The sequence below is a fragment of the Gambusia affinis genome, linkage group LG01 (assembly GCF_019740435.1).
Source record: "Gambusia affinis linkage group LG01, SWU_Gaff_1.0, whole genome shotgun sequence".
Classification (NCBI taxonomy): domain Eukaryota; kingdom Metazoa; phylum Chordata; class Actinopteri; order Cyprinodontiformes; family Poeciliidae; genus Gambusia; species Gambusia affinis.
Window position 1 is genome coordinate 33,218,286 of NC_057868.1, and position 24,682 is coordinate 33,242,967.

At 40.8% G+C, this 24,682-nt stretch overlaps 1 protein-coding gene across 12 annotated transcripts in view; it reads right to left on the reverse strand.

Annotated features, from left to right (window-relative positions):
• The window catches only part of camta1a (calmodulin binding transcription activator 1a), a 384,222-nt gene that overhangs the window by 80,927 nt on the left and 278,613 nt on the right, over positions 1–24,682 (reverse strand). For all 12 annotated transcript variants that reach the window (XR_006372058.1, XR_006372059.1, XM_044131220.1 and 9 more), the window contains one exon: positions 3,329–3,400. Coding sequence is in view for 10 of the 12 variants with exons in the window: in XM_044131220.1 (XP_043987155.1) it covers positions 3,329–3,400 (72 nt within the window). In the remaining 2 variants the exon portion in view is untranslated. The remainder of the gene's footprint in view (positions 1–3,328; positions 3,401–24,682) is intronic.

Here is a 24,682-nt window from a genome sequence, read left to right on the forward strand (position 1 = left end):
TATATATATATTTTTTCACACTACTATCACATGTTTTTAATGGGAAAATGAAGTGCGAGAAATCTGAAGGTGATTTGATGTTTGCAGTGTTTTGTTAACACACCTTGAACTTTTCTCACATTTGATCAAATTGTAACCTCAACCTTCCATGTATTTCAATGGAATTTAATGAGATATATCACAACAAATATGTGTAAAGTAGAAAGAACATTTCCAGTTTACAAGCAAAAATATGTGTTTATTTGCTCCTGTCCTATTTACTCTGAAACTCCAAAATAAAATCCAACGCAACTAATTGCCTAAATCATTAGTATGTAATTTAATTCTATAATAAACACAGCAGTTCTATGAATGGCCTATTAGTTTGCTAAAGATGAAGATTAGGGAACAGAAGACGATGTATCAGGGATGTGGAGAAGATTATAGGGCAATATCTTAACATTTCACTATCAAACAGAGCACTGTACTCATCATTAACTGAACAGAAAAGAAAAGAAATGCTATGAGATGGCTCCAAACCTTCGAGGATGTGACTGTCCACCTAAAACAGACAGAAGAGGAACAACCAAGAGCCCCATGATAACTCTGGAGGAGTGGGTGCACAAAGCCCAAGTGGGAGAATCTGTTGATAGAACAGGTGTTGGATGCAATGCCCAAATCTGGTTGTCTTAACTGTTATACACAGAATGGGCAAAAGTCAGATGAAAAAGATATAAAAAAACAGACTGGTGAAACTGCAAAGAAGGTGAATCTGTTCTATAAAATCCTATTCAAAAGCTTTAATGTTGAAGGTTGTAATGAGACAAAATATGAAACACTTCAATGACTGTAAATTTGTGAAGCAAATTTAAATACCCGGACTCTAGATTATAATTCACAATCTTCACAGCTAATTATATAGGTGGAGAGTTACAAGAACTGAATGTTTTCTTTAGAAGATCACTTAACAACCTTTCCAATAAATAAAGCTAGATTACTTTTTAATAATATGCTGAAAGTATAACCAAGTGGGTACGTGTATAATAAAGAAAGAAATCGCATAATTAGTTTTGCACACTGAAATAAGAAAAGCTTGGAAGGGGACCACACAGCACGGTAGAGGGGCTTGTGAAGTTTAGTCTGCTGTGAGAATGCTGTTGTTACTCTGATCATTGTTTTTATGATAATGTGGATTTTCTTCTTTGATCATTTTCCTTTTAAAGTCATGCTATGTATAATCTGATTTTGAATAAACAAAATAAATATAGTTAGTTTAAACACAAATTTCATTTACTTTTGAATGAATTTTGTGCATCACAAGAAAACACCCACCATTCAAAATAACACCTATTTTTTTTCCCCATCAAGAAACCTATTGAGAGGCATAAGAAAAACTGTTTTGTTTCCAATTCACACAAACACTATTATAAGATTTTGATTATATATCCTCAGTTTAGTCTGAATGGTAGTTTTGCCCTGCATTTGTAAAAGCAATGACAAATTGTTTTTCTGTGAAAACCTGTGTTCCTGAGCCAGTGCTGTAATTTACAGAAAAAAAAATCAGGCCCCTTTTAAATGCAGTGCTGCCTGAAGGCGAGAAAATCACAACCATGCAGCATTGTTGTGGGGCTTTCTTTTTTTTTTTTTTTTTTTTTTTTTTTTTTTTTTTATCTTTTCCCTTGTGTATTGAGATTTCCCTCAGTACTCTGAATTTTTTATGAATTGCTGAAACATAGATATTGAAATTCCTCATTTCTTTGCAATTTCACATTGGGAACATTTATCTTAAATTTTGTGGAAGTCCTCATTTATTCAGCATGTTGTTTCTCCATCTAGGACCCATAGATATATGTTTGATCTGTTTCACATTTTATCACATTACAAATAAAAACAGTAGTTTTTGTGATAGAAATGCATTTCTATTTTGCCCATGTTTCACTTGAAAATAACTCAAACTCAATCAGATTGAATTGAGAACATCAAGGACTAAAACTTCAATAGATAAATAGATTTAGATCTGGACTTTGAGTGTTAAATTTCCACCATATACATCAGGCATCTGACCTTTAAAGCTACATTTTTATCTTTGACCAGAGCTCTGCTGTGTCCCCTTCGCAAGCAGAACTTTTTGTGTGTTTCTTTCAACAATGACCTTCATTTTGCCACACTGTCAACAGATTTAAACACCAGAAATGTGAGTTAATCCAGAGTTACCACGGCTCTCCAGGCAGCTTCACTGTTTAGTGCTCTCCTTGCCTGACCTGTCAGATTATGTGGACGGCTGTGGCTCGACAGGTTTGCTGTTGCAAAAAAAACACTTTCCATTTTTAGATAATGGATTGAACAGTGCTCTGCCAAATACAGACTCATATTTTCTTTTGTAAGTAAATAAATAAATAAAATAACACCATGTATTAAAGCTACACAAAAATGTTATGCCATTGCTAAATATTGTGATTGAAACATTTCACTTGCTCTTCTTTTTTGTTATAACTTTTATTAACACGTTACATCAGGAGCAGCTTGCCAAATATATTGATAACTTGTAGCAAGTGAATTAATACCCTTTAAAATATAATAGTCTTCGGCTGTGATTTTGTACATATTGCTGTTGGAGTGATGATCACTTTTCAATGCATTGTGCCGCTCTTTGTGCTGCGCTGGTCGATCACATAAAGTCCCAAAAAATATGCAGAATTTGCTGTTTGTAATGTGAAAAACTTGAAGGGGTCTGAACACTTTTGAAATGCTCTGTAGACATCGAAAGTCTGGGAGACCCATTGGCTCCATAAACTCCTATTCTTGGTGAATGCGTTTACACACTCTTAAAGCTGTGTGTGTCAATGGCTGTATCATGCATCCTCCCACTGTAATGGCAGCCATGCAAAGGGGAGAACGATGAGATGTATTGGGGAAGGTGATCAAAGGGCTGCTATTTACAACCACTCTCGGGCTGCAGACTTGACGACCAATGGTAAGCACACTGTACTGTAAAGGGAAGCTCTTCCATCAGGCTTTTACTGCCCATCACCGAAGCTGTTAGGCAGGGGAGATGGCAAAGCTTTTAGCGGACTGAGATACCGTCCTGCTGGACGGCTTGTATGGGCAATGCCATCAGAAAAGAGAATGACTGGGAAAGATAAGGGAAATGGAGGCCTGGGATGGAAAAGGGAAGGAAGAGAGGGAGGTGGGGAAGGAATAAGTTGATGCCTGCCTGCTGGCTGTCAAAGGTAAACGCTTCGGCTTAATAGAAACTGATATCTGGTGACTCGTTCAGGTTTTTGTGAATGGGGGAGAGAGGGGAGAGTCTGGGAGTTAAATAAAGCAGGAGAAGAGGAGGAGTCCTTACCTGGAGCAGCCAGTAGCACCTGCGGTGGAAGGTGGGGATGATAGAGGAGTGGACATAGCAGCCATACAGACACTGAAAGGAGGGCAGAGAAAAGGAGAAAGGGGGACAGAAAAAAGTGCATTACATTACAGGTAGAAGAAGGCAAAGGTTTGACCTCTCAGCCGACCGTGACACCTGTGATTTTTGAACCCGTGACCTTTTCCTTCTACCTCATAACTCCCACTAGAACCATTGTTCTCGAAAACAAAGACAATGACCTCGAGGCAGACAGAGGGTGATATTCACCAGTGAACTCCTCAGTACCTGCTCCTGACTCCAATATTTTCTTTTTCTTCATCCACTTATAACCAGCACTTCCCCTTTAATGAGCTTTGTGTTACAATAACTTGTTATAGAGAACTTTATTTCCAAAATAGTAATTACAAGATCACATATCTTGTAGGCAAAGATGCATGACACCCTTACAAAAGGTGTTTCTTTTTTTTGTTCTATTTGCACAAGGATACGATGATGTTTACGAGCAGAAGGTGTTGGCAGGTACTGTCAGCTTCCACCCAAAAGCTGGATCGTGTCATTATTTTTCGGTTGTCTCTGTCAAAGCTACAAAAATCATTATTGTCCTTTGTAAACTTTGCACCAGCAGCAGAATGCTTTCAACCACGGAAAAATACAACATCTAATTTATGGAAGCGTCTAACATGGCAGCACAGCAGCAATGTCGTGGAGGGGCATTAAACATACAAGATCTAAAGAAGCTTGTCCCCGCCTGTGCCTCATCGGGTTTGAGGATGTGCAACATTTGCAGTGATGTAGTATGACTTGTTATGGATGCCCTAGTAAAGTTACTTATTGTTCAAATAAAGTAAAGTCAAGTTAAAGTTGGACTTGTTAGATGATTGCACTCATCAGCATGCATACCATGTGAGGTTTTGCCTTTTAATGATGCACTTGAACCATTCTTTCTTTCAAGAGAGGAATGGATACGCGGCGTACAACATTTCAAAGTTGTCACAAGCTTAAATTATGGATTTTCTCTCATCCACACAGGGTCAAATGTATGCATGCAAGGTCATATATATACATACACGCTACTGATTTCTGTTCCTTCACGTCAACAAGTTTCTGACATATTTCTATCTGGACATTTGACCACACTTCTCATATGAAATGGTGGAGGTGATGTGCAATGGTTTCTTTCTTAGCATAAATCTGTCTTTTACAAACTGTTTCTTCAGGTTGAGTATACATGAGGTTGGGATCATAAAAGCAATTAATAAGGCATTAAAAATTCTCCTCAAAACCCGGATTTGAATCCTGTTTGAGATTAGACATCGGAGGTTAAATGAATGCACCAAATTCATTTAACCCGCAAGTAAGTTTTCTCGCCAGATTCATATCAAAAAAGTTTAACGTAAATATTGAAGCCTGCATATAAACATTTTGATCATGAGCTCAGTAGAAATAATTTCTGTGAAACTTGTGTATCAATTTCTTTTTTTTAAGATAATTATCACACACTGGAGAAAGAAATAAAATTAGAATTAAAAGACAAAGATTATGAGTGTACGTATACTTCTGATTAGAACAGCATGAAACAAGATCTCAAGTTTGCTTGTTTTTTTAATTATAATTAAAAACACTTTTTACATTGGACCAATGCTGCCTGAGTTTTATTATGCTTGGAAAGAACTCTTAACAAATTCACCCTGCCGAGAAACCCAGAGCATAACTAAAGCACAGTGTTATTAATATCCTTATCGTAAACAGATAATACTTCGTCTCGGGGCTCATTACTGTGGAAAGAGCAAGGCAGGGTTGATAACGCCCCCTGGTATCTGGCGAAGAGGCCAGGAGACATTCTTCAGCAGCCAAGAGAGGTGAGTGCAGTAAAGCATCACACACCAAGAGATGGAGCAGAGCTGCATTCTTCAGTCCTTTGTTAGATTCACAGTACTGACCCTGGATCACCTAATGGGAAGGCTATACTTTTTCTAATTTATAGCAATCTATAATATTTTACCACTGATCAGCTATCACCTGGTTAATTATAGGCAATAAATTTATTATACTGAGAAATTATTTAAAAAGCAGCCAAGAAGTTACAAAGGACAACAAAGACAATGATTTGCCATTCCAAATTTCTGATTTCAGTCCCTTGAAAATTTGTGGGGGGACAAACCAGCCTTAGCTACACCAGGAAAAGGTGTAATATGGGTGGTAGCATGCAATCTTTGCAAATGATTTGTTTTTAATTGTATGCTAGACGAATTGGGTTGATTTAAAAGCAGGGTTTGTCCAGTCTTTTTGAGCAACAGATCAAGCACGCAGGTTGAGAGGGTTGAGTTTCACTTAAATCCTCTCTGGTTTAAATTATTGATAAGAAATTACTGCCTTCTCCATATCAGAGCATGTACACATATGCACAGAGGTGTAGTCTTGTCTTCCACACACGGACATGCACATGGAGACATTAACCTGAGCTTCAATATTCAGCAGCTGTACTGTACATGTTCAATAAGTTGAGGTGGGTTTCCTGGGGCGCTGGGAATGAGTAGGCAGCAGAGGCAAGGGGACAGGCACTGTGGGAGGGATGAGGGAGAGTGTTTTAATATTGGGATGGTGGGCTGCATTGCTCGGAGGACGGAATGATAAATAGATGCCTTGAAGTGTTCTTTGTGCTTGTCTTGTTTAATTAAAACCTAGTTAAAATGAGAAGGGCTCGCTGAGGTGGATAAACATTGATTTGCCAACATCAAACCCTCTGATGAATGTACGGCTACAAAGGGAAGGCAAACAGATGGAAGGACGCATAATGACGCTAAGAAAGTGCTTACAGATCTTAGAGATACGCATGTTTATGTGTGCGTCCAGCTCATTCACAAGAAAGAGAAAACAATTCACAGACGCCATCAGCTTTTCTGGTTCTCCAGGTGTTCCATTGTTCTGTTCACACCTATTTGTTTGCTGATTTCAATACCACCCCAAGTGTGTTTGTGAGAGTTTGAGAAGCTACGCTCCTGCAGACTGCCTCATTTTCTTATGTTTTTGCTGAACCCTCATCTATTACAACTGTCTGGTATAGGATGTATGCCTCCTCCCACTCCTATAACTCTACCATCCATTACTCTACGCTGGCGTTGGACAGAGGCTTCCTCCCACAACCACAGTGGAGTGAACATCACGTTACAACCACCACAGCTACACACATTTGTACTTTGCAGCTCTGTGACTATTTATGTCATAAACTGGGCTTTGTCAGCTTTCAAGGGATTACCGATGCAAGGCTGTGCACTGATCTATGATGCCTAAAACAGTTTCACTACTGTCATGTTCTGCAACAGTTTTGGGAAAGGTGCTTACAAGTAGAAATGCCAACCTTTTCTCTTCGACACTTAGCATTATGTGCCAACACAAATGCTGATACAATGGCAATTTTGCATTTATTCTGACAGCAAATATGGAATAGCAAACTTTTACGGAGTAGATTAGGATCAATTGCACATTTAAGGCAAGTGAATTTAATTTTGGTGGCCTACTTAACTTATTTTATGTGCTTTTATTTGCTTGATTGATGATATTACTGACCAACAGAATAAATTGTGGGTTCCTTCATATTTTTATAGCAAAGTCTGTACATTTATCGACAAAGATTTTCTGTTTCCATGGATCTCAGTCTTTTTAGTCATTTTAAACACAGATAAGAACCTTTGCTAAGTTTGAGCACGTGGATGGTCAAATGGATGGATGCATGGTGTCACCAAGTAAACTAGGAAAAAATGTCTAAGCGAAAGTTCAGGACTACTTCCGTCACTTCAGATATCCTCATGAGTGTGCCTTTGGCTTTGCAGCCCTGCAGAGTTTTTGCATGAATAAAACACTAAATGATAAAGAAAGCTGACTCTTCTTTTTAAAAAAAAGTAAAGAAAAAAGGCACTTGAATGTTTTGTATCCCTAATTCCGGCTCCTGAGCAGTTACTCACAGATCAGGGTCAATATTGTTCTAGCCTTGAGCGCTTGGCCCCCTGAGAGTGACCTGCAGCTGGACAGTATTACGCCGGTTTGACATGCTCGACACGACTGACAGGTTTCCTGGCGCAACAAGCCTAAGTGACTGGGGTGAATGGGGGAGTGAATAAATTAGCCCCGGGGCTGCTCTTCTTCCCCTCTATTTGCCCCCATTACTCAATGACACAAAGCGGCATGGCAGACAAACAAGCAGCTTAAAGCGTAACACAACAGTTGAAGCTGTCAGTGCCAATATACAGTAGACATTAAACACAACGCCAACCTGGGAACCTTTTACTAGTTCACTATTTCTAAGGTCTTAAGTACAAAAACAATCGGAGGAGCAACAAATAAATAAATAAATCCTATACCCACATTGTTGTGCTGTTGGTGACAGCATCATGCATATTTATAAAATATGATTGAAGAAACCCGAAGTAGAGTATGATTGTAAGTGTGGAAGGGAAATTATTTTAGTTTTTTTTTAATTTAGTATTTAAATACAATCCCCTTTACTATGCCTATCTGTTAAAATCCAATGCTATAACCTTCACAAGTCTAACTAGATTCCACATATGTGTACTTTTTTGCTTATATTGTAGCTGACACAATATATTAGTTTTGCAGCTTTTTGCTAACAGTCAAAAAGAAACCTGTCTGTTTGTAGTTTGTTAAAAGCTTTCAAAGGGAACACACCAAACACGATAATCTGATAGGAAAAGGACAAAAATACATTAACGTAAATACTTAAGTATTTGTATTACACTAGTGACATCATGTTGATGGAGAGAGTCAACAACATGAAGGTCCAGACCTAAATTACATTGAGAATATCTGGGAAAACTTGTAAACTGTTGTTCAGAAATATTCACCATCCAATCTGGCTGATGTTTTGTTGATGTTTTTTGGAAATAAGAATTGAAAAAAAAAAAAAAAAAAACAGTCTTCAGATGTGCTGGTAGCAATATAACTGCTACAACTGCAGCGAAAAGTGGCTTCCTAAAGCATTGCCTTGGGATGGTTCAGAAAGTAGTGATAGGCCTGAATCATTTTCCCTTCACTCCACAGCTACACTCCACTTCATGCTGGTGTGTCACAAAAAATTCACATAGAACACAATCAAGTACGTAATGTGACAAAATGGGGAAAAGTTTAAGAGCTACAAATCTTTTCGCACGGCGCTGTATATAGACCCACACCCCCGTATATGCACCGCTCATCAACCCCAAGCACTTATCAGTAATTCAAAGTGCATATCAGTTGCTGGTGTTTCTGCTGCTTTCTGCATGCTGAGCTTCTGGGTGACAAAGTGACGGCAGAAGAACCATTATTTGCTGTCTATGGGCTGTGACAGATGACAGCACATTGCAGGGCAAGCAATTAAACAATAATTATACACACACAAATTCTCTCATAAAAACTGCACTTTCCCAGCATGTAATTTAGAAAATCTTCAGTACAGTGGTATGAAGACATTGAAAAAAATACATGTGGTCTCAGACTCATTCATTTGCAAATGCAAAGGCAAGAACACACACAGACACGGTGTCACTAATCTGAATGTTTTGTTAGTGTGCTGTCATGTGTGCAAATGAGACACAGAAAAATGATTTAGAACAGTTAACAGAATAATTCACAAGAAGTATGACCATAATGTATTTATTTGCTGTCAGTCCAGACAGCATGAAAAAGCACCGCGTGTCATCATGGAGCGAATTCATTATGCATTGTCACTTAAGCAAGTGGTCAAGGCGATGAAATGGTGATGAAGCCCGGTGAAAGGGTATTACTTCCCTCCTCTTGGGGAGTCATCTTCAGTGGAGCTGGAATGCAGTTCACCCAGGGCAAACAGTTTATTTAAAGAGCTGCTTGCTACTTGTAAGGCCTGTGGCGGCTACCGCCACATCGAGCCTGGAAAGCTCGGTGCCCCGACGATGTTGCGCTTACATTTATCTATCACAGCTGGCAGGTGTCAGACACAGCCAGAGATCGGTTTGTAAAATGAAACGTCGGTGAAGGCAAAGCTGGCAAGTCAGTTAGAGTGAGACTGAGGGAAGGGAAACTCTCTCATTAGACCATAATGATGTGTGAAAACAGTCCTAATCAGAGCGTGGCACCTTATTTATGCTGGCAATTTGCTGTTTTCCTGCCGTGATGCAAAAATTCCACTGTCAGAGGCTGCAGCACATCTGTCTTTTGGGTTGATTGTCAGTCCCAGCAGGAAAAGCAGACATGCTTTGCTATTATTAGTATACAAATAAAAAGAATAGCTAGTTTAACTTTTACCATCCAAAAAAAAGACACACTCTTTACCAATTCGCTTCTTCCAAGGATAGTTCTCCACTTTGACACATATTTGACTTGTGTCCTTAGTCAGCATTTGTTCCAACATATTACCACTCAGGATATAAATATTCTCTACTGGGTATTCTGTAAATTTGTCAGAATTCACTGGATTGAATGACTTGATTTGAACCATTATATATTTGTTGAGATGGACACCCACCTGGTAAAGTCACTTCTGGCTCACTGCTTCGTTAGAGGTAATGTATCATTTTGTGTGTGCGGGTGGGATCCTGCGTGCGTGTGTGTGTGTGTGTTTGCATATGTCTGTTCACATGGATGCCTGGGGCAGGTGATACAGCCTGGGGCGCAGCAGCATAAATAGAGCTCACACTGCAGCCAATCAGACGGCACTATCAAACTCTATCCGTGAAGGCAACGCAAAATCCATACACAATAGAGATTCATGAACCATGCAAAATTCAAACCAGCCCGACCATCGACAGCATCCATGATGACTATTGATCAGACCACGATTTCTGGCTCTAAACAGATGTGATTGGATGACTTACCGCAGAAAAGTGCCACTTCCAGTTTGGAGGATGAGCTCATTTTCGACTGATACCATAATGCTCTGTATCTCACCTGCTGTCTTTACTGTCAATACACTCTGCTGTACTCTCTCCGATCGTTCGGCGGGAATCAAATTATCCATAGTGTCTGGTAGGGTGGCACTATGCCCAGAATGCCTATAATATGCAGGATATCACTTACATTTTGATTTAGAGAGAAATGGGTCGTTCTGGAACGGCCCAGTGGATCTTACACCAGCTACTGCCTCCCTTTTTAAAAGAAATTCTTCCTTTACATGCCTTTAAATAGGCTACAACTTGTGGAATTGTAGCAGTATAATTTTTCAATGCATCTTCAGCCTTAAGAAACTGTTGATTAGACATTATACATAATAAATCAAAGGAGGATTAGATTTTTCTCCCCAGTCTTCTGCATCAGACCAGCTGCAGCCTCTAAATCAGTCAAAACTGAGCAAACTACAAAATGAATCGGCAGGCTGCTCCCGAGCTGAAAGGGGGGCAGAAAATGGAGAACAAATCTAAATTCTTCAACGACGCCAAACAATTGGTGCTCAGGAAGAAAAGGCATGTGTTATGGAAATGACTGGCCCTAAAAATAGAAAGCTCATTGTAAAATAAACAGAAACGTTTGATAAACAGGCTCAGAGGAGGAGAATTAATTAGCCACACTGGACATGTAAACACCGCCATACATCAAGTTCAAAAGAAAAACAATAACAGGACCGAGGCGGATTGAGAGAAACCCCTGACCACTTGTAGCGCTAAAAACATAATTCTGTTTCACTTCATTTCTGAAGAGCAGAAAAAAAAAAAATCCAACTAATTAAGAACAAAAGAAAGAGAATGCATTTCAGGCAAAGGGAAACTGTAACAATAAAGTTGCTGGGAGATTTTTATTTTGCTGCAGGAAGAAAACATGAGGAGTATGACAGACAGAGAAGGGGAACAGAGAGATACAAATGATGGACAAGGGGGTAAGGAGCTTACGGTCATGCTTCTGTACATGCAAGAGGAGGCTTGCGCACAAGCCCATGAACGTCTGTCTCCCTGACTGAAGACACAGTGTCTGTTGATGCTAATGCTAGCCAGCTGGGCTCTCCGCCAAAGGCATTAAGTGGAATCGAATTCCACCAAACTAGCTTTAATCAGCAGGTTTTAAGGTTAGAATTACTTTCCCTCTCCACCAGCCTGCTGGCCAAGGTTAAAGCAGACACAGACGGGGGCTGGGCAGGCTCAGTTAATGGCTCTATGTCGTGTGCCACCATTTGCCAACATGCGAGGACATACACACAAAAAGGTGTATTGACAGCAATGTCAGAAAACAAATAAGTTAAAAAGAACGAAAAAAAATAGCGAAAACAACTGGCTCCTTCAGAAATCACACATTTTATTCAACTATACTGCTACCAACATGTGAGGGACCAGACTCAAACGAGGACAAAAAGTGTTCAAAGTAGAAAAAATTCAATTTAATTCTTCCAAATAGCAAACAAAACAAAGATTTAATGCAAAAATAAATCCAAAAAGAAAAAAAAAAACAATTTTGGGCCCAATTTAACTGAGGTCAACTGAACACTAACTGAATACAAACAAAACTGACCTTTCAAACAAAGAACAAAAGGCTGCTTAAATAGGGGTGGAGTAACCTAAATCTACCACTTGAGGGAGGCACCACATAACAAAAGAATAAATAAATACAAAATTAACTTAAGCATTCTATGAAACAAATAAAGCAAAACTAACTTTTACTTAGCAGAAACAATAATAAGTGACTATTTAAGTGACAAAATTAACTAATTAAAAACAACTTGAAACAAGTCTCCCCCTTCAGTCTTTCAAAACAAATGGTACGCTCCAGGTTTCCTCCTCCAGCTGGTTTGAATCAGCAGCACCTCAAACAAAAAACAAGTTTAAATAAACCATTCAGACAGACATTAACTAAAGTGTGCACCCATTAGAAAATATATGTCTAAATGAAATAACTAACGGGCTGCGCAGTGGCTCAGTTGGTAGAGCTGTTGCCTTGCGGCAAGATGGTCCTGGGTTCGATTCCCGGCCCGGGGTCTTTCTGCATGGAGTTTGCATGTTCTCCCTGTGCATACGTGGGTTCTCTCTGGGTTCTCCGGCTTCCTCCCACAGTCCAAAAACATGACTGTCAAGGTAATTGGTCTCTAAATTCTCACTAGGTGTGAGTGTGTGTGTGAATGGTTGTGTGTCCTGTATGTCTCTGTGTTGCCCTGCGACAGACTGGCGACCTGTCCAGGGTGAACCCCGCCTCTCGCCCGGAACGTAGCTGGAGGTAGACACCAGCAACCCTCCTGACCCCATTAGGGAAGAAGGGTGTACAGAAAATGGATGGATGGACGGATGAAATAACTAACTTAAACATATAAACTGTAATATAATATAAAGAAAAAATACTAACACAATGTGGTGGTGGGAGGAGCATCCAGCACACAACATGACAAATAAAAGATTACTGTCTTTAGTTATGAAGAATGTGAATGTGTGTGTTCACAAACCACTCAAAACCATGCTTTTAAATTTTTGAGTTTGCTCAAATAATTTCTTCCTATTTGAGCAAACTGAGGCTGAGAAACATTTAAAATCTAAAGCATAATTTAATCTAACTATATATTCTTCATTTTAAACCTTGTTCCTATTCATTGCAGCTCTAAATTTTCAGAATACTTTTATGAAAAGGAGATTATAAATACATAATAATTGCCAGTGATCTTTTATTGGTGGATGACCTTTATTGGAGTCACATAATCACTTCTTTTTCTGTAGACTGTGACTGTATTATGAAAACTACTTGGAATCACCAGTAGTTGTGGGAATAAATTGTCCTAAAGGTAGGCATAGATAGATCTATAGGAGGGAAGAAAAGTGCATTGGCAGATGTGTCAATAAAATTGCAAAAGATTTGGGGGGAAATTTTTTTCAATGGAAAAAAACTAACGTGTTTAACAAATATCTCCAGAGAAGTGAGGTCAGGGCCTTTAAGTAAGGCAAAAAAAAAAAATGTTGAGAAAGTAACACAAAAAGAGAGTTTAAAAAGCTTTTGCAGACGAGCAAATATGTCAGGCTGATTTCTTTTTTACACTTCACAACGAGTCCAGTAAGGTCTGCCTTGACCTCAGCATACAACAGCAGTCAAGGCATTGATGCCTGTCAACAAAAGAAAGCTCGGGAAACCTTGTAGCTCTTCTGTCAGCTTCTCAAAAGTCAATCTGTGTTCTTTTATAGTACCCACACTGTTCACAGAGTCCTACACATGCAATGGTAAGAAACATTTCTTTTCCACTTTTTCCCTTTTTCTTATCTTTCTTCTCTCCTTATTGACTTTGCTTCACATGGAAGAACATGGACTTGATGAATTACTAACTAAATCTGCAGCCATGCTGCCACGGTCAGCATCAGCATTGTTAAGGATTGTTCTTTCTAAGAACACAAAGAACAATATGCATAATAGGTCTGAAAAACCTGTGAATGTGACAGATGAGACTTTATAATCTGATGCTAAGTTTATACAGTGCAGGTAAAAACAAATTTGCATCCACTGACCATGGGCATGAATATTAATTGTGGATCTTCCGAAATGCATTCAAACCACATAACGACAATGCTGATGAACTTAGAAAATCTATTGGATGCACAAGTTTGGAGTCATTGTGGATTTGTTCTTATCCACATGATTTCATGTAATTCTAAATAAAACTTTACTAATATTTGGTGAAAAGTCCACCTGCCAGTTGCAGACAAACCACTTTACCACCATCCTTAAATAGGAAGTCCATTTCTGTTGTTTAATTATTGACCTGTTTTAAACCAGTTTTGTTGTTTGGTTCAGCTGTTCTTGATGACTTAATAAAGTTTCAATCATATGTTGATTTGAGATGAAAACTAAGATTATTTGAGTTTTTTTTTTGTTATTTCATCCACTTTGTGCAATGTACTAGAGTCACTAGCAGTCAATTCTGTGAGCAGTGTCCTGCAGAGCAAGTTGGTGAATGGCGCTCAACTCTAGACACTTTTAAGTGAGGTGAGAAGCACCAGAGTGTCAGACCTGATCATTCAAAGCAGTATTTATCTACAAATTTGGCCATGTGTGGATTACAGAAAATTCACAACCCATTCAAACTTGTGAACTCACTTCTTGATCTTTGAAGATCAATGAAAATGTGTGAAATTCCACCCGAAAAGCAGAACAGTTCCAACACAACCAAAATAAAAGCGTTCCTGCCCTCAGTAATCATATACAGACTTTCACTGGCACTGTATGCAAAAGATGAAACTGCAAAGGATTCCAGATCTCTATCTTAAGACAACACTTCCTTATCGCCTCACCTTTGAGCTGACCTACAGATCACCTGTCTGGGAGAGACACGCGAAAAATGTCTTGCAGCAAAGAGTAATGTGCATCTCTTAGCATTACAAGCTAGGTCAAATACGACAGGCTCTTCATTCCATTAAAAAGTTGAGTAATGGACACAGCACAGAGGTTGTAGAGACAAGGGGTCAGAGGTTACACTTTAGCTGTCATTTTTCAGTGGGCGCGGAAAACAGCTGAGTATGGGGAGAATTTCCTGGGCCTGATCTCTTAGTGAAACACAAATGCATGTGCTGGAGAATGGCCAAAGAGGTGTCAACACAGAATCTGTACGCATCTACCGCTAAGAACAACAGGAGAGATGACTGCAGGGACAGAAATGTTCATGGTACAACAAAAACCCAACAAAAGGCAAACAAGTTTCTTATCGTAATAACAAATTAGTCACAGCGTAGCTTTGTGAGACTGATCCTGCTTATTAAATCCCAATGGCAGTGCGTGAGTCTGTCAGACCGCTGATTAACCTTCACTTGTGTTTGAAAAAGGTAAGGATGGAAGTGTGCAGAGAAGGGGAGTGCGTCCTTTGCATTAATGAGAGCAAACATCAAACTTATAGTTTCTCCCCTAAACACACACACACGCACAGCGGAGACCCGGTGAAGATGACGTCAGGGACCCGGCTTCCCTGCCGCGTATTATACCGGGCGGATGTGCTGCTTAATTGTGGGAGAGAGCCCAGATTTGTAATGCTGCACCGCTTTGTTAGGGCTGATTAGCAGACGCTCATGCCCTCTCCCCCTGCGGTGATCTATAGGCACTCAAAATTTCTAATATCTCCAGTGTAAGCAAGGAGGAGCTGAGAGGAACTGTAAATCATGACAGGTCCTACTGAGTGCAGGAGTGAAAAAAGGAGACGGATGGAGAGAAAGACTGAGAGTGAGTTATTGAGAAAAATATTCAGCCTGTATGGAAACATGAAGGAGGGAGAGGAACGGGGTGAGGGGGAGAGGAGGCAGAGCACATATAGGTGGAGAGGAGCACACATCAAGGAGACATGAAAGAGTTAGGGAGGAGAGAAGAAAGAAAAGGAGGGGAGATATGATTACCAAGGAAACAGCAAGAAAAAAAATCCAGTCGGGGAGGAAGAGACGGAGTGTGTGGAGTAGACAAAGAGGAGAAAGAGAATAGGAGGAAAAAAGGGAGTAGGAGGACTGAGAGACACAGAGACAGAGGGAGACGGAGAAAGGAGAGGATAGAATGAATGCTAACAGGGAGCCCAAACCCAATGCTGAGGCTTTATCCTTCACAGGCGGAGGAGCAACAATCGCAAACACATTTTCTCTCGCCCTGGCCCTAAGAGAGATAAAAAAGCAATTTGTATTCTATTCCTATTCAGCGTCGCTTGGCCTGTTTCTCTGCCTGCATATTTGTAAACACAGCTTTGTCAGAGCAGCTTAATCTTCCCAACACAAACACAGACTACAGGAAGGAGGGGCGAGGAAGGGTGAGTGGGGAAGAGCGGCGATGAGAGGGGGGATAGGGTTTGAGGATGAGGAGGAAAAAAGAGAGAGAAAGTGAAAGGGTGAAAGGGGTAAAAGGGGTGAAGAACGAAGGTAAGGGGACGTTTGGGAGGCAAGTGAGGGGTCATGAGAGAAAACGGGAATAAGACTTGTTACTGTCTGTGGTGCCTTATGATGTCCTCATGTCAACTGTGAAGGACCCAAACTCGCACTCACTCATTATTCTACCCACTGGAGTAAAGTTCAACAGGCTGGATCACTGAGAGAGCCAGAAGAAGAAAACCCATAAAACCCATCTTCATAGTATAGCCTGGATGTGACAGATGGAAGAGGTTGGCGCTTGTGCTTCTCTAACTGTCACCATGCTTAAATTAAGTGCTTAGGCTGCACATTCACCCTGACATCTAACGTTCCAGGCCTGGACTTCCAAGCTTTCAGGGGAACCAAAGTGCACATTCTATACAGGCTAAATAACAGAGTCATGTGGAAGGACAATCACATCAATGCAACTGACTGACTATACACCCGAGCAGAGACAGAGAGAGAGGGACCCACACACAGATAGGGAGAGGGAGAAAGAGAGGCGACTTGGAAGTGGTGATCGTCTGGGTGCACATTCGCTCACAGAGGCGTGAAATTAGGCAGAGCGACACCTGCCAATACGCATTGCATTAAAGCCTGCTAGGTTCACCTCGCTCTTCGGCCTCTCGAATCATGCCGCGTACTCTCTCATTCCCCCTCATTCTGCTCCACCCTATTTTCAGATCTCTTCATTATGGCCCACAGCGCCCAATTAAAGACTGATAGCCACTCCATTCACTTCCAATACCGCATCGTGGGCGAGATGGTGCTACACTTCAGAGCGTGGCAACAACCTTCATCGGCTTCTGTGCAATTCTTTTCCTATTCACACTCTACAAACCCAGCTGGAGTTGCACGCCAAGGCAGCTGGATTAGCACAAGTGAGATTAGTTACCATCGTGACGTCAATCATGGAGGCACCGGATAGACAGCGGAAGTCTTATTCAAACGGAATCTGCACAAGGCTTTGCAAAGCTACTCACGGTCCTTTGAACGCTTCCCATCCCGTTACATTGTGTCCACAAACTTTATGTATTTCATTGGAATTTTATGCGACAGAAAAAAAAAATTGTGCACGTGCAAAAAATCCATTCTAAGCAGTCAACTTCAAAAATATATACTTGAAAAATAAATTTCAACCAATTTCTTCCAGAAGTCATCTAATTAATAGATTCAATCACTGAGCAATTTTACCTCAGTATTCTGTAAATCCAGCTGTGGGCTGTTGTCAAGAGGAAGATGAAAGACACCGAACGCAACAAGGCAGACGACCCGAACGCTGCTATCAAAGCTGACCGTCTCCATGCCACAGTGCAGTAATTTATGCAAGAGGAGCCCCAACCAGGTAATGAGTGCCAAGAAATGTACACACTTTCAAGAATCCTGACATTTGTTCTTAAAACATATCTTTTTTAAATGGTCTAATGTGATATTTAAATTCTCTGAGACACTGAATTTACCTTTAAGCCACAATCATCAAAACCGTAAAAACTAAGAGCTTGAAATAATTTTACTTTGTGTGTAATAAATCTCTATAAAATGACTGTTTCATTGTGCTTTTACACAATATTTTATTTAGTAGAGCTAAATTAGTGTATTATCTACCTCTCTTCTACTCAAAACCTAAAATAATAAGGGGTTCATGAAGTTATTCATGAAGATAGTCATGCACCTATCTTTATGTTTGAGATTGTAGGGATTGAAATGAGTCCTTACTTCAAGCTGTCAGCTAACTGAACTGTCACGATCAAGTGCAGACAGTATTGAGGCAAACTTGTTAACTTGGTTGCTTGTTTGCTGTGGCAGCACTTTCAACAAGTGTGGATGCAAGACAACTTTCCTCTTTTGTGTAATATTTATCCGTCTGCATCCCACTGTAGATGAGTAATGCAGGCAAAAATCTCTAACTTCCCCAGTGCTCCTACTTGTGGCTGCGTGTGTGTGCGCGGGCGTGTGTGTGTGTCGAGAGCCCTGCAGACAGAGACGCAGCCAAGAGACAGATTTGGAGAGACAGGGATTGCCACAAACAGACAGAAATGAGCAAAGAAAGACAGGGAGAACACGCAGCAGGCAGATGGGAGAGCCTGTGAGCCCCCAGGCAGGCCTGTGTTGAAGACTGTGGGGAACGCGACTGAAGGAGACCGTATTATGTGCAGATTGTGAACGGGGGAGGAGGCTGGTTAAGGGGGTGAGGCGAGTAGACAAGAGAGAAGGAGAAAGACAGAATGAGGGAGAAGGAAAAAAATCAGCCAGTGAGCCAAAATGAGGGAAAGGAAAGCAAATGAAAAGTGACACTTTAATTCAGGGGGCTTCTTCTGGCTGAGTTATTATGAGATGTTTGTAAGCTGACTTGTTCATGCATCTCCTGGCCTTGTGCCTGACTCACGCTCGCTGAGGAGACCTGTGGCGCTAACCTGTGTTTATCTGAGCTGCACAGCAGGGGACAGCACTCTGCCACCATCCTCAGCTTTGATCCTCCCACTTTCACCATGGCTTCCCTCTCTGCCTCCCTCCTTCACTCTCTCCTCCACCGTCACCCATAAGTAAAATGTCTCTGTAGCAATGCTCCTTTTGATATGGTCAGTGTCTCACTTCACTCTTAATTAATTGCCATTTCTCTAATCTGGGAGGCAAAGGTTAGCTTTGGTTTCACAGACACACTTCTGAACACAGCACAGTACCAGCGCTTCACATGAAGATAACGACCGAGAAGAGAGAGAAGCGAACTACACCAAAAAGAGTGAATCTGTGAGCATGAGAGCAAATGCACATGGAAATAAAGGAGGAGTAACAGGAAGACAGGGTGAGACAGACATAAACACACAGAGAGAAAAATGGTTTTGGAACGGAAATTATTTGGCTTTCCAACTGGGAAAATTTAGGAGTCTGAATGCGAGAACCTGACCAGGGTACGAGACGACAAGAGGGAGACAAAAAAAAAAAAAGACCCATATGGGCTTTTCCTCAGTTCAGGAGGCAGCTACAAAGCAGACAGATAAAGGAGACAGGCAGATAAAGGAGACAGACGAATAGAGGAAGAGCTGGAGTTGCACACAGCCAAGACGTGGCAGACAGGTACAACCTGGCAGCCAAAATAGACGAAGATGGGGGGAGTGGGGAAAAAAAGCAGCTCTTAATGAGGCAAATTTAATCACACCCTCCTTACACGTTCAATACAAATACATGTAGAGCAAGAAACACTAGAACAGAGATAGATCCATTTAGGAATATGGGGAAAGAGCATGATGAGAAATGCAACAGAAGAGCAGGAATGGAAAAAGAACCTAAAGCAAAGTCACTGTGAACTAGAGAGAGGAAGAGACTGAGACAGACGGAGAAGGTGGTGGAGGGGGGTGGTAGTCAGCTGGAGTGCCGACAGGTCTCCGGAGGTTGTAATATATAGCAGCGTTTCAATCTCTCAACAGCAACTCCAGCCCTCCTTTTTCATATCCTTCAACAGACTGAGGACGGAGAGATACGTCTGTCCTTCGGAGCCAAATCGGCATTCAGGATGATATAATGTGCACATTTTTGACATTATATCCCAAATCTGGATGGTTATTTGTAACTGGATGAGAGCGCCATCCCCATTCTCTTTTGAGATCTCAAGGTTACCAATGGTAAAGAATAGATATGAATGCACTTGTCAGACACGTTTCTATGTTTGTCTTGTAATGTCTCCGCTCTCCCTGAGATCTCCCCGAGACGCTCGAGTCCAATGCTTGATTTATCTACTGCATGCGCCATTAATCCAGCGACCATGCATGCCTCTGTCGAATAATTGATCTCTATGCTACTGTAACTAAATCCGTCAAAAGAGTGACATCCCATCTCCCTCCTCGATGCCTTTACTTCCTCTTTGGTTCTCTGGAAACCACTGCGTTCCAACATAAAACTCAAGCTGCTCCAACAAGAAAATCTAGTTACTAATTTCACACCTTTCGTGGTCAGCGGAGCTGTGGAGGAAAAGGGTTAGAGTTCGCCAAAGAGGTGGTGTGTCATTATGGGTGAGTGTGAGAACGGTTCCGCCACCAGAGGGAGTTTCAAGTTTATATTCTGAAAGGAGGCCAGACCGATTGCAATAACACACACAATATTAAGATGATGTAGTTGACAGGGTAGTTTTAAAGTGCCAGTACCGTCAGGGATTCAAGCAGCAGTGACCTCTTGAGACGGTCAGCTCCGAGTTCTGTGTTTAGTTCTCAACAAACAGCTGCCTAGAGCAGAAGGGGAACAATAACCCTTAATTTATGCCCACACTCCCTTCCTCCTTCTGCCTATCTCTTTGACTTGTTTTTGCATACTGCATTTAAAGTAATAAGTACAGTATCTCCTTGGATGCCACAGTGCTATAAATCAGGGGAAAATAGACCTGTCATCTTAGTAAACAACGCATGCGGCGACTTATCATTAAAAAGAAAAGAGTTCTTGAGGACGCCTAGCCATGCATGAGGATGAGCGTTAGACCAATCTACCAATCTCCTTGGTCTGCCCTGAGGTTCAGTGGAGGTTCACACAGATATGGTACATGTTATACAACACCCATTGCACTTACAAGAATCAATGGAAAAAGAGTTATAAGTAACCTTAAAATTAATAGATTTTGTGTTGTAGCATAGTCTCACAATGAGTTTATTAGTTCATTAATTCAGCGAGAGTAATAAATCACATTAAGAAATAAATAAAATAAAAAAAAACACCAGTCCAACAGTTATTAACAATCCTCATTAAATAAATACAGCTAAAACATTTTGCAAAAACACTTTAATTCTCTTTGACTTGATCAAAATATTTAGGAACTTCTAATAAGAAACCCATCACTTCCTGTGTGCCTGTGGTATAAATATGTCAGGGCTTTTTCTCCTAGGCACTCTTCAAAAAGGGGAAGACAAGAGAACATCCAAGTCAAGTCAAACAGATATGTGTACATCTTTAAAAGTAATTGTAAAATACTTTACAATTAATAAAACGGTTACAAACAACCCTGGATGATGAAGTTTATGTTGAAAGCACACATTGTAGAAGGTTGGTAATTGAGAATAAGAGATTTCTAAAGCAGCGATCGCCTCCGGAGATCACTGAATCTGATAAAACAATTAGTGTTACACACCAACCTGCTACTTAAAAAGAAAGTCTTTTCCATCTCGCTCTAACAAATGTAAGAATGAGGACGTTACCAAACACGGTTGGTCCTAACCAGAACGATAACGCTGCAAAAATACCAAATCTTACCAAGTGGTCCCCCCGCAAATACGTAAAAACCTGGAATGAACTCTTTGAAAGCCAGGACATTTGAAATAAAAATTAGGTTTTCTTATGTAGGAAGTCAATAGGACAATGCTGTAAAACATTTATCCAAATTGACACAGAAAGGGCTAACCAGCCTCAAATAAACCTTTTCCAGTCAGTGTCAGATCGAGAACAGATAGCTAACCTGTGAGGTCACCTGACAAAAGAGAACCTAAGAGAAGACCAAAAGCTCTGGACGATTTAAAGAGAGTTTCTAAAGTGGAAAAAACAGTGATTACTTCCTTTGTATGCAAAATACTGGTGAAATGTTCTAGAAAAAGTTCTGTCGTATTGGCCAGAGGGGATTGTACAGTATAACAGCAGGTTGCCAATAACTGTAGCCCCCATAATTCTGTTAAAAAAGTGTACTCAAAAGAATTTAAAGGTTTTTATGCATCTTCACAAGGGGTTCCAAAAAGTGAGAAGGGTACTATATAAACCTTAAAAAAACAGAAGGGGAGGTCTAAGATTTTTAATTAGTTTTATGATCTCTACAAATAGCCTTCGCAGTTAGAAAAAGGCATCATGGGGGCTTGCTTGGCAAAGCCTTTGAAGTAAAACCTACCATTAATATATGTGCACGGACATTCATATGTCAAACAGTTATTAAAGGAGAATAAATATAATCTTTTGTGCCGCAATTCAGACAGGAGAGGACGGAAAAACATTTTGCCCTTGTCTTGAAATGTGATGTGCAGTTATGCAGGGTAACTGTTCCTAAATATGCTGAAAATGTTGATTTCCCCAGAGCTTGAAGCACAGATACAGGCTTCAAAAATAACATTCTGATTATGATATTTACACTATATTATGACTTCTTATGACAAATGGTGTACAATCATGAACTCATTCAATCATAACATGTTGGTCGAAGTGACATTAGTAAGATTTAGGTCAGTGCTCAGAAAATGAGCTCCGGATTCGATTGCAGAGACGACATTGTTCAATGTCACAACAGTGCCATGAAAATTTAGGATCATTTGTTATGTTGAGCTATCAATGTTTATGACAGTCAATCCATCCCCAAGTAAGCTGTATGTCAACCTTTGTGGCAGCTTTATGACACATGGATCACATGAAATGTCATGGAATGTCATCTATGTGTTTGCAAACGCCAGAGCACACGTGATGGATACAAGGGTCAGAGATAAAATCGCAGTCTTTAACACATGTCTGCAGAGCAGAAGTGGTGCTGGTGATGTTCATCAGGCGTCAGTGTTTCTGCGACCCTGTGTAAGGTGGCAGCTGGATGGCCTCTGGCAGCTATTTGCATGCTAAGCTGCATAACCCACTCCCATCGCAGAGGCCCGTCAGGTGTAACCGAGTTGAGGTCACGGAGTGCGCAAAGAGTGGCTCTTTGCACTCTCCTGGCTAGATGCGATTGGTTTGAATCCCCGTCGTCTGTGTGCATACATCTCATGGTTTTTCCAAAAGGAGTAAAGATGGAGAGCATGGAGGTCAGAAAAACGGGGAATGAAAAATTTACCAAAAGAGGGAGAAGGTAATAGATGGTCAAGAAATGTGGAATGTTAAAGTAATTTTGAAAAGGATTCATATCTCTGGGACTTATATTTAGCACAACTGTGCCACATTTGTCTATGCTATTTATCTGGAATAGTACAAAGTTCTCAAAAGGGTATAAATGATGAATGGTTTTTAAAGATTTTCAAATAAAAATATGAAATGTGTGATTTTTTTTACACCAATACCTCTAACAGGAATCCACTGGGCTAGACAGGTGGTACCAAAAATCGAGTAATGTGTGATACAAATCAAACACTGTGCATCACCTTGAACACACCACCAATGAATGAGACATGGTGTTATCAGGCAGTAGTTGTTAATGAAACAATTGATACACACAGCAATTTTACATGTAAACATTCTACTTTGTGGTGATCACATATCTAAAAAAAATAGAGTTGTAATAGGACAAAATGTGAATGAGTTTGGGGGGTATGAATACTTTGGTAAGGTAATCTGTTCACCTGCAGATTATTTAATCAACTAGAGTTAACACTAAAGCCAGAGTTCCTCCTCTGGTGGAAGAGGACGGAGACTGAAACCGTCTTCTCTCAGTCCTGGAAGTTTCTCTAAAGAGGACACAGAAGCTACAGCCCATTAGCTCCACGAAAACACACTATATCCCTGAGAGATACTTGATGAGAATGAAGATGGCCACATCTGTGTATAGCACGCCTACAAACAGGCCTCCAGCACTAGTTGTCCTATACACTAATAGGCTTCGGTGAGGCCAACAAAGTGCTGCGACTGCACTTTTAAAGTGGGTGGAATTACTCTGTTACTGAAATCGTAAAAAGAGGCACTGTGTAGAGAGGGGGAAGAAATCTGAGCCTCAAGTGTATAACAGCTTGTCTTCTGAAAAGGAGAGCTCACACGCACTTGCATCTCCAGACACAGAAACGTGTCTTTGACACACGCCGACTTAATTAAATTTCCATTTCCATCAGATGTACATGCTTCATCTGACTCTGCCTTGTGATGATTTCATTCGTCCTGCCAGATAAGAGCCACTTGAGCTCCAGAATGCATGTCAGCCTCTGTCTGCAGCTGCCATCCTTTAGACGTACTTGGTGACAGAGGGGCCCTGGATGTCATCAGCGACCTGACATCCCGCAAAAGCTCCTCCCACTGTCAGGCCTCCCTCCCCTTTAGGCCTTTTCTTGAGAAGTCCCAGAGCTCCTGCCCTGTCTCATTATGTGGGTGAGATGTTTGTGGGTCTCTCTGTGTCATTCTGTCGCTCTGTCAGCTAGCATAATGCTTCCCAGTTGGCGCCCAGCTCCCTCCACCACCCCACCCCACCGCCCCACACACAGCTTGGTTCTGTTTGTGTGTCTGTCAGCGAGCCTGTCAGAATGGTCTTTTAATCCAAAAAATTCATTTCCTCCACCACTGGATTCTTGTCACAATGCTCCAAAAAAAAAAAAAGAAAGAGAGAGAGAGAGAGAAGGCACAAAGAGTGGCTATTAAAGTCTAGAGGGTGTCCACACTAATGCACGACTCAAATGTCACTCAATTTACAACTGACGGATGTAAATACAATACCTGGATTTGTCCATGTGTGTTTTCAATTTGTTCCCAATGCTGTGGGTAAAATTTAATTTAGTAGGGATATTTACACAACCAGATGACAATGGGGCATTGGGGAGTGCTGGTGAGACTTGCCTTCCAGCCTGCAGATTAATAAAAGCTTGCGCAAAGATCCAAAGGATGACAAACAGCGAGAACT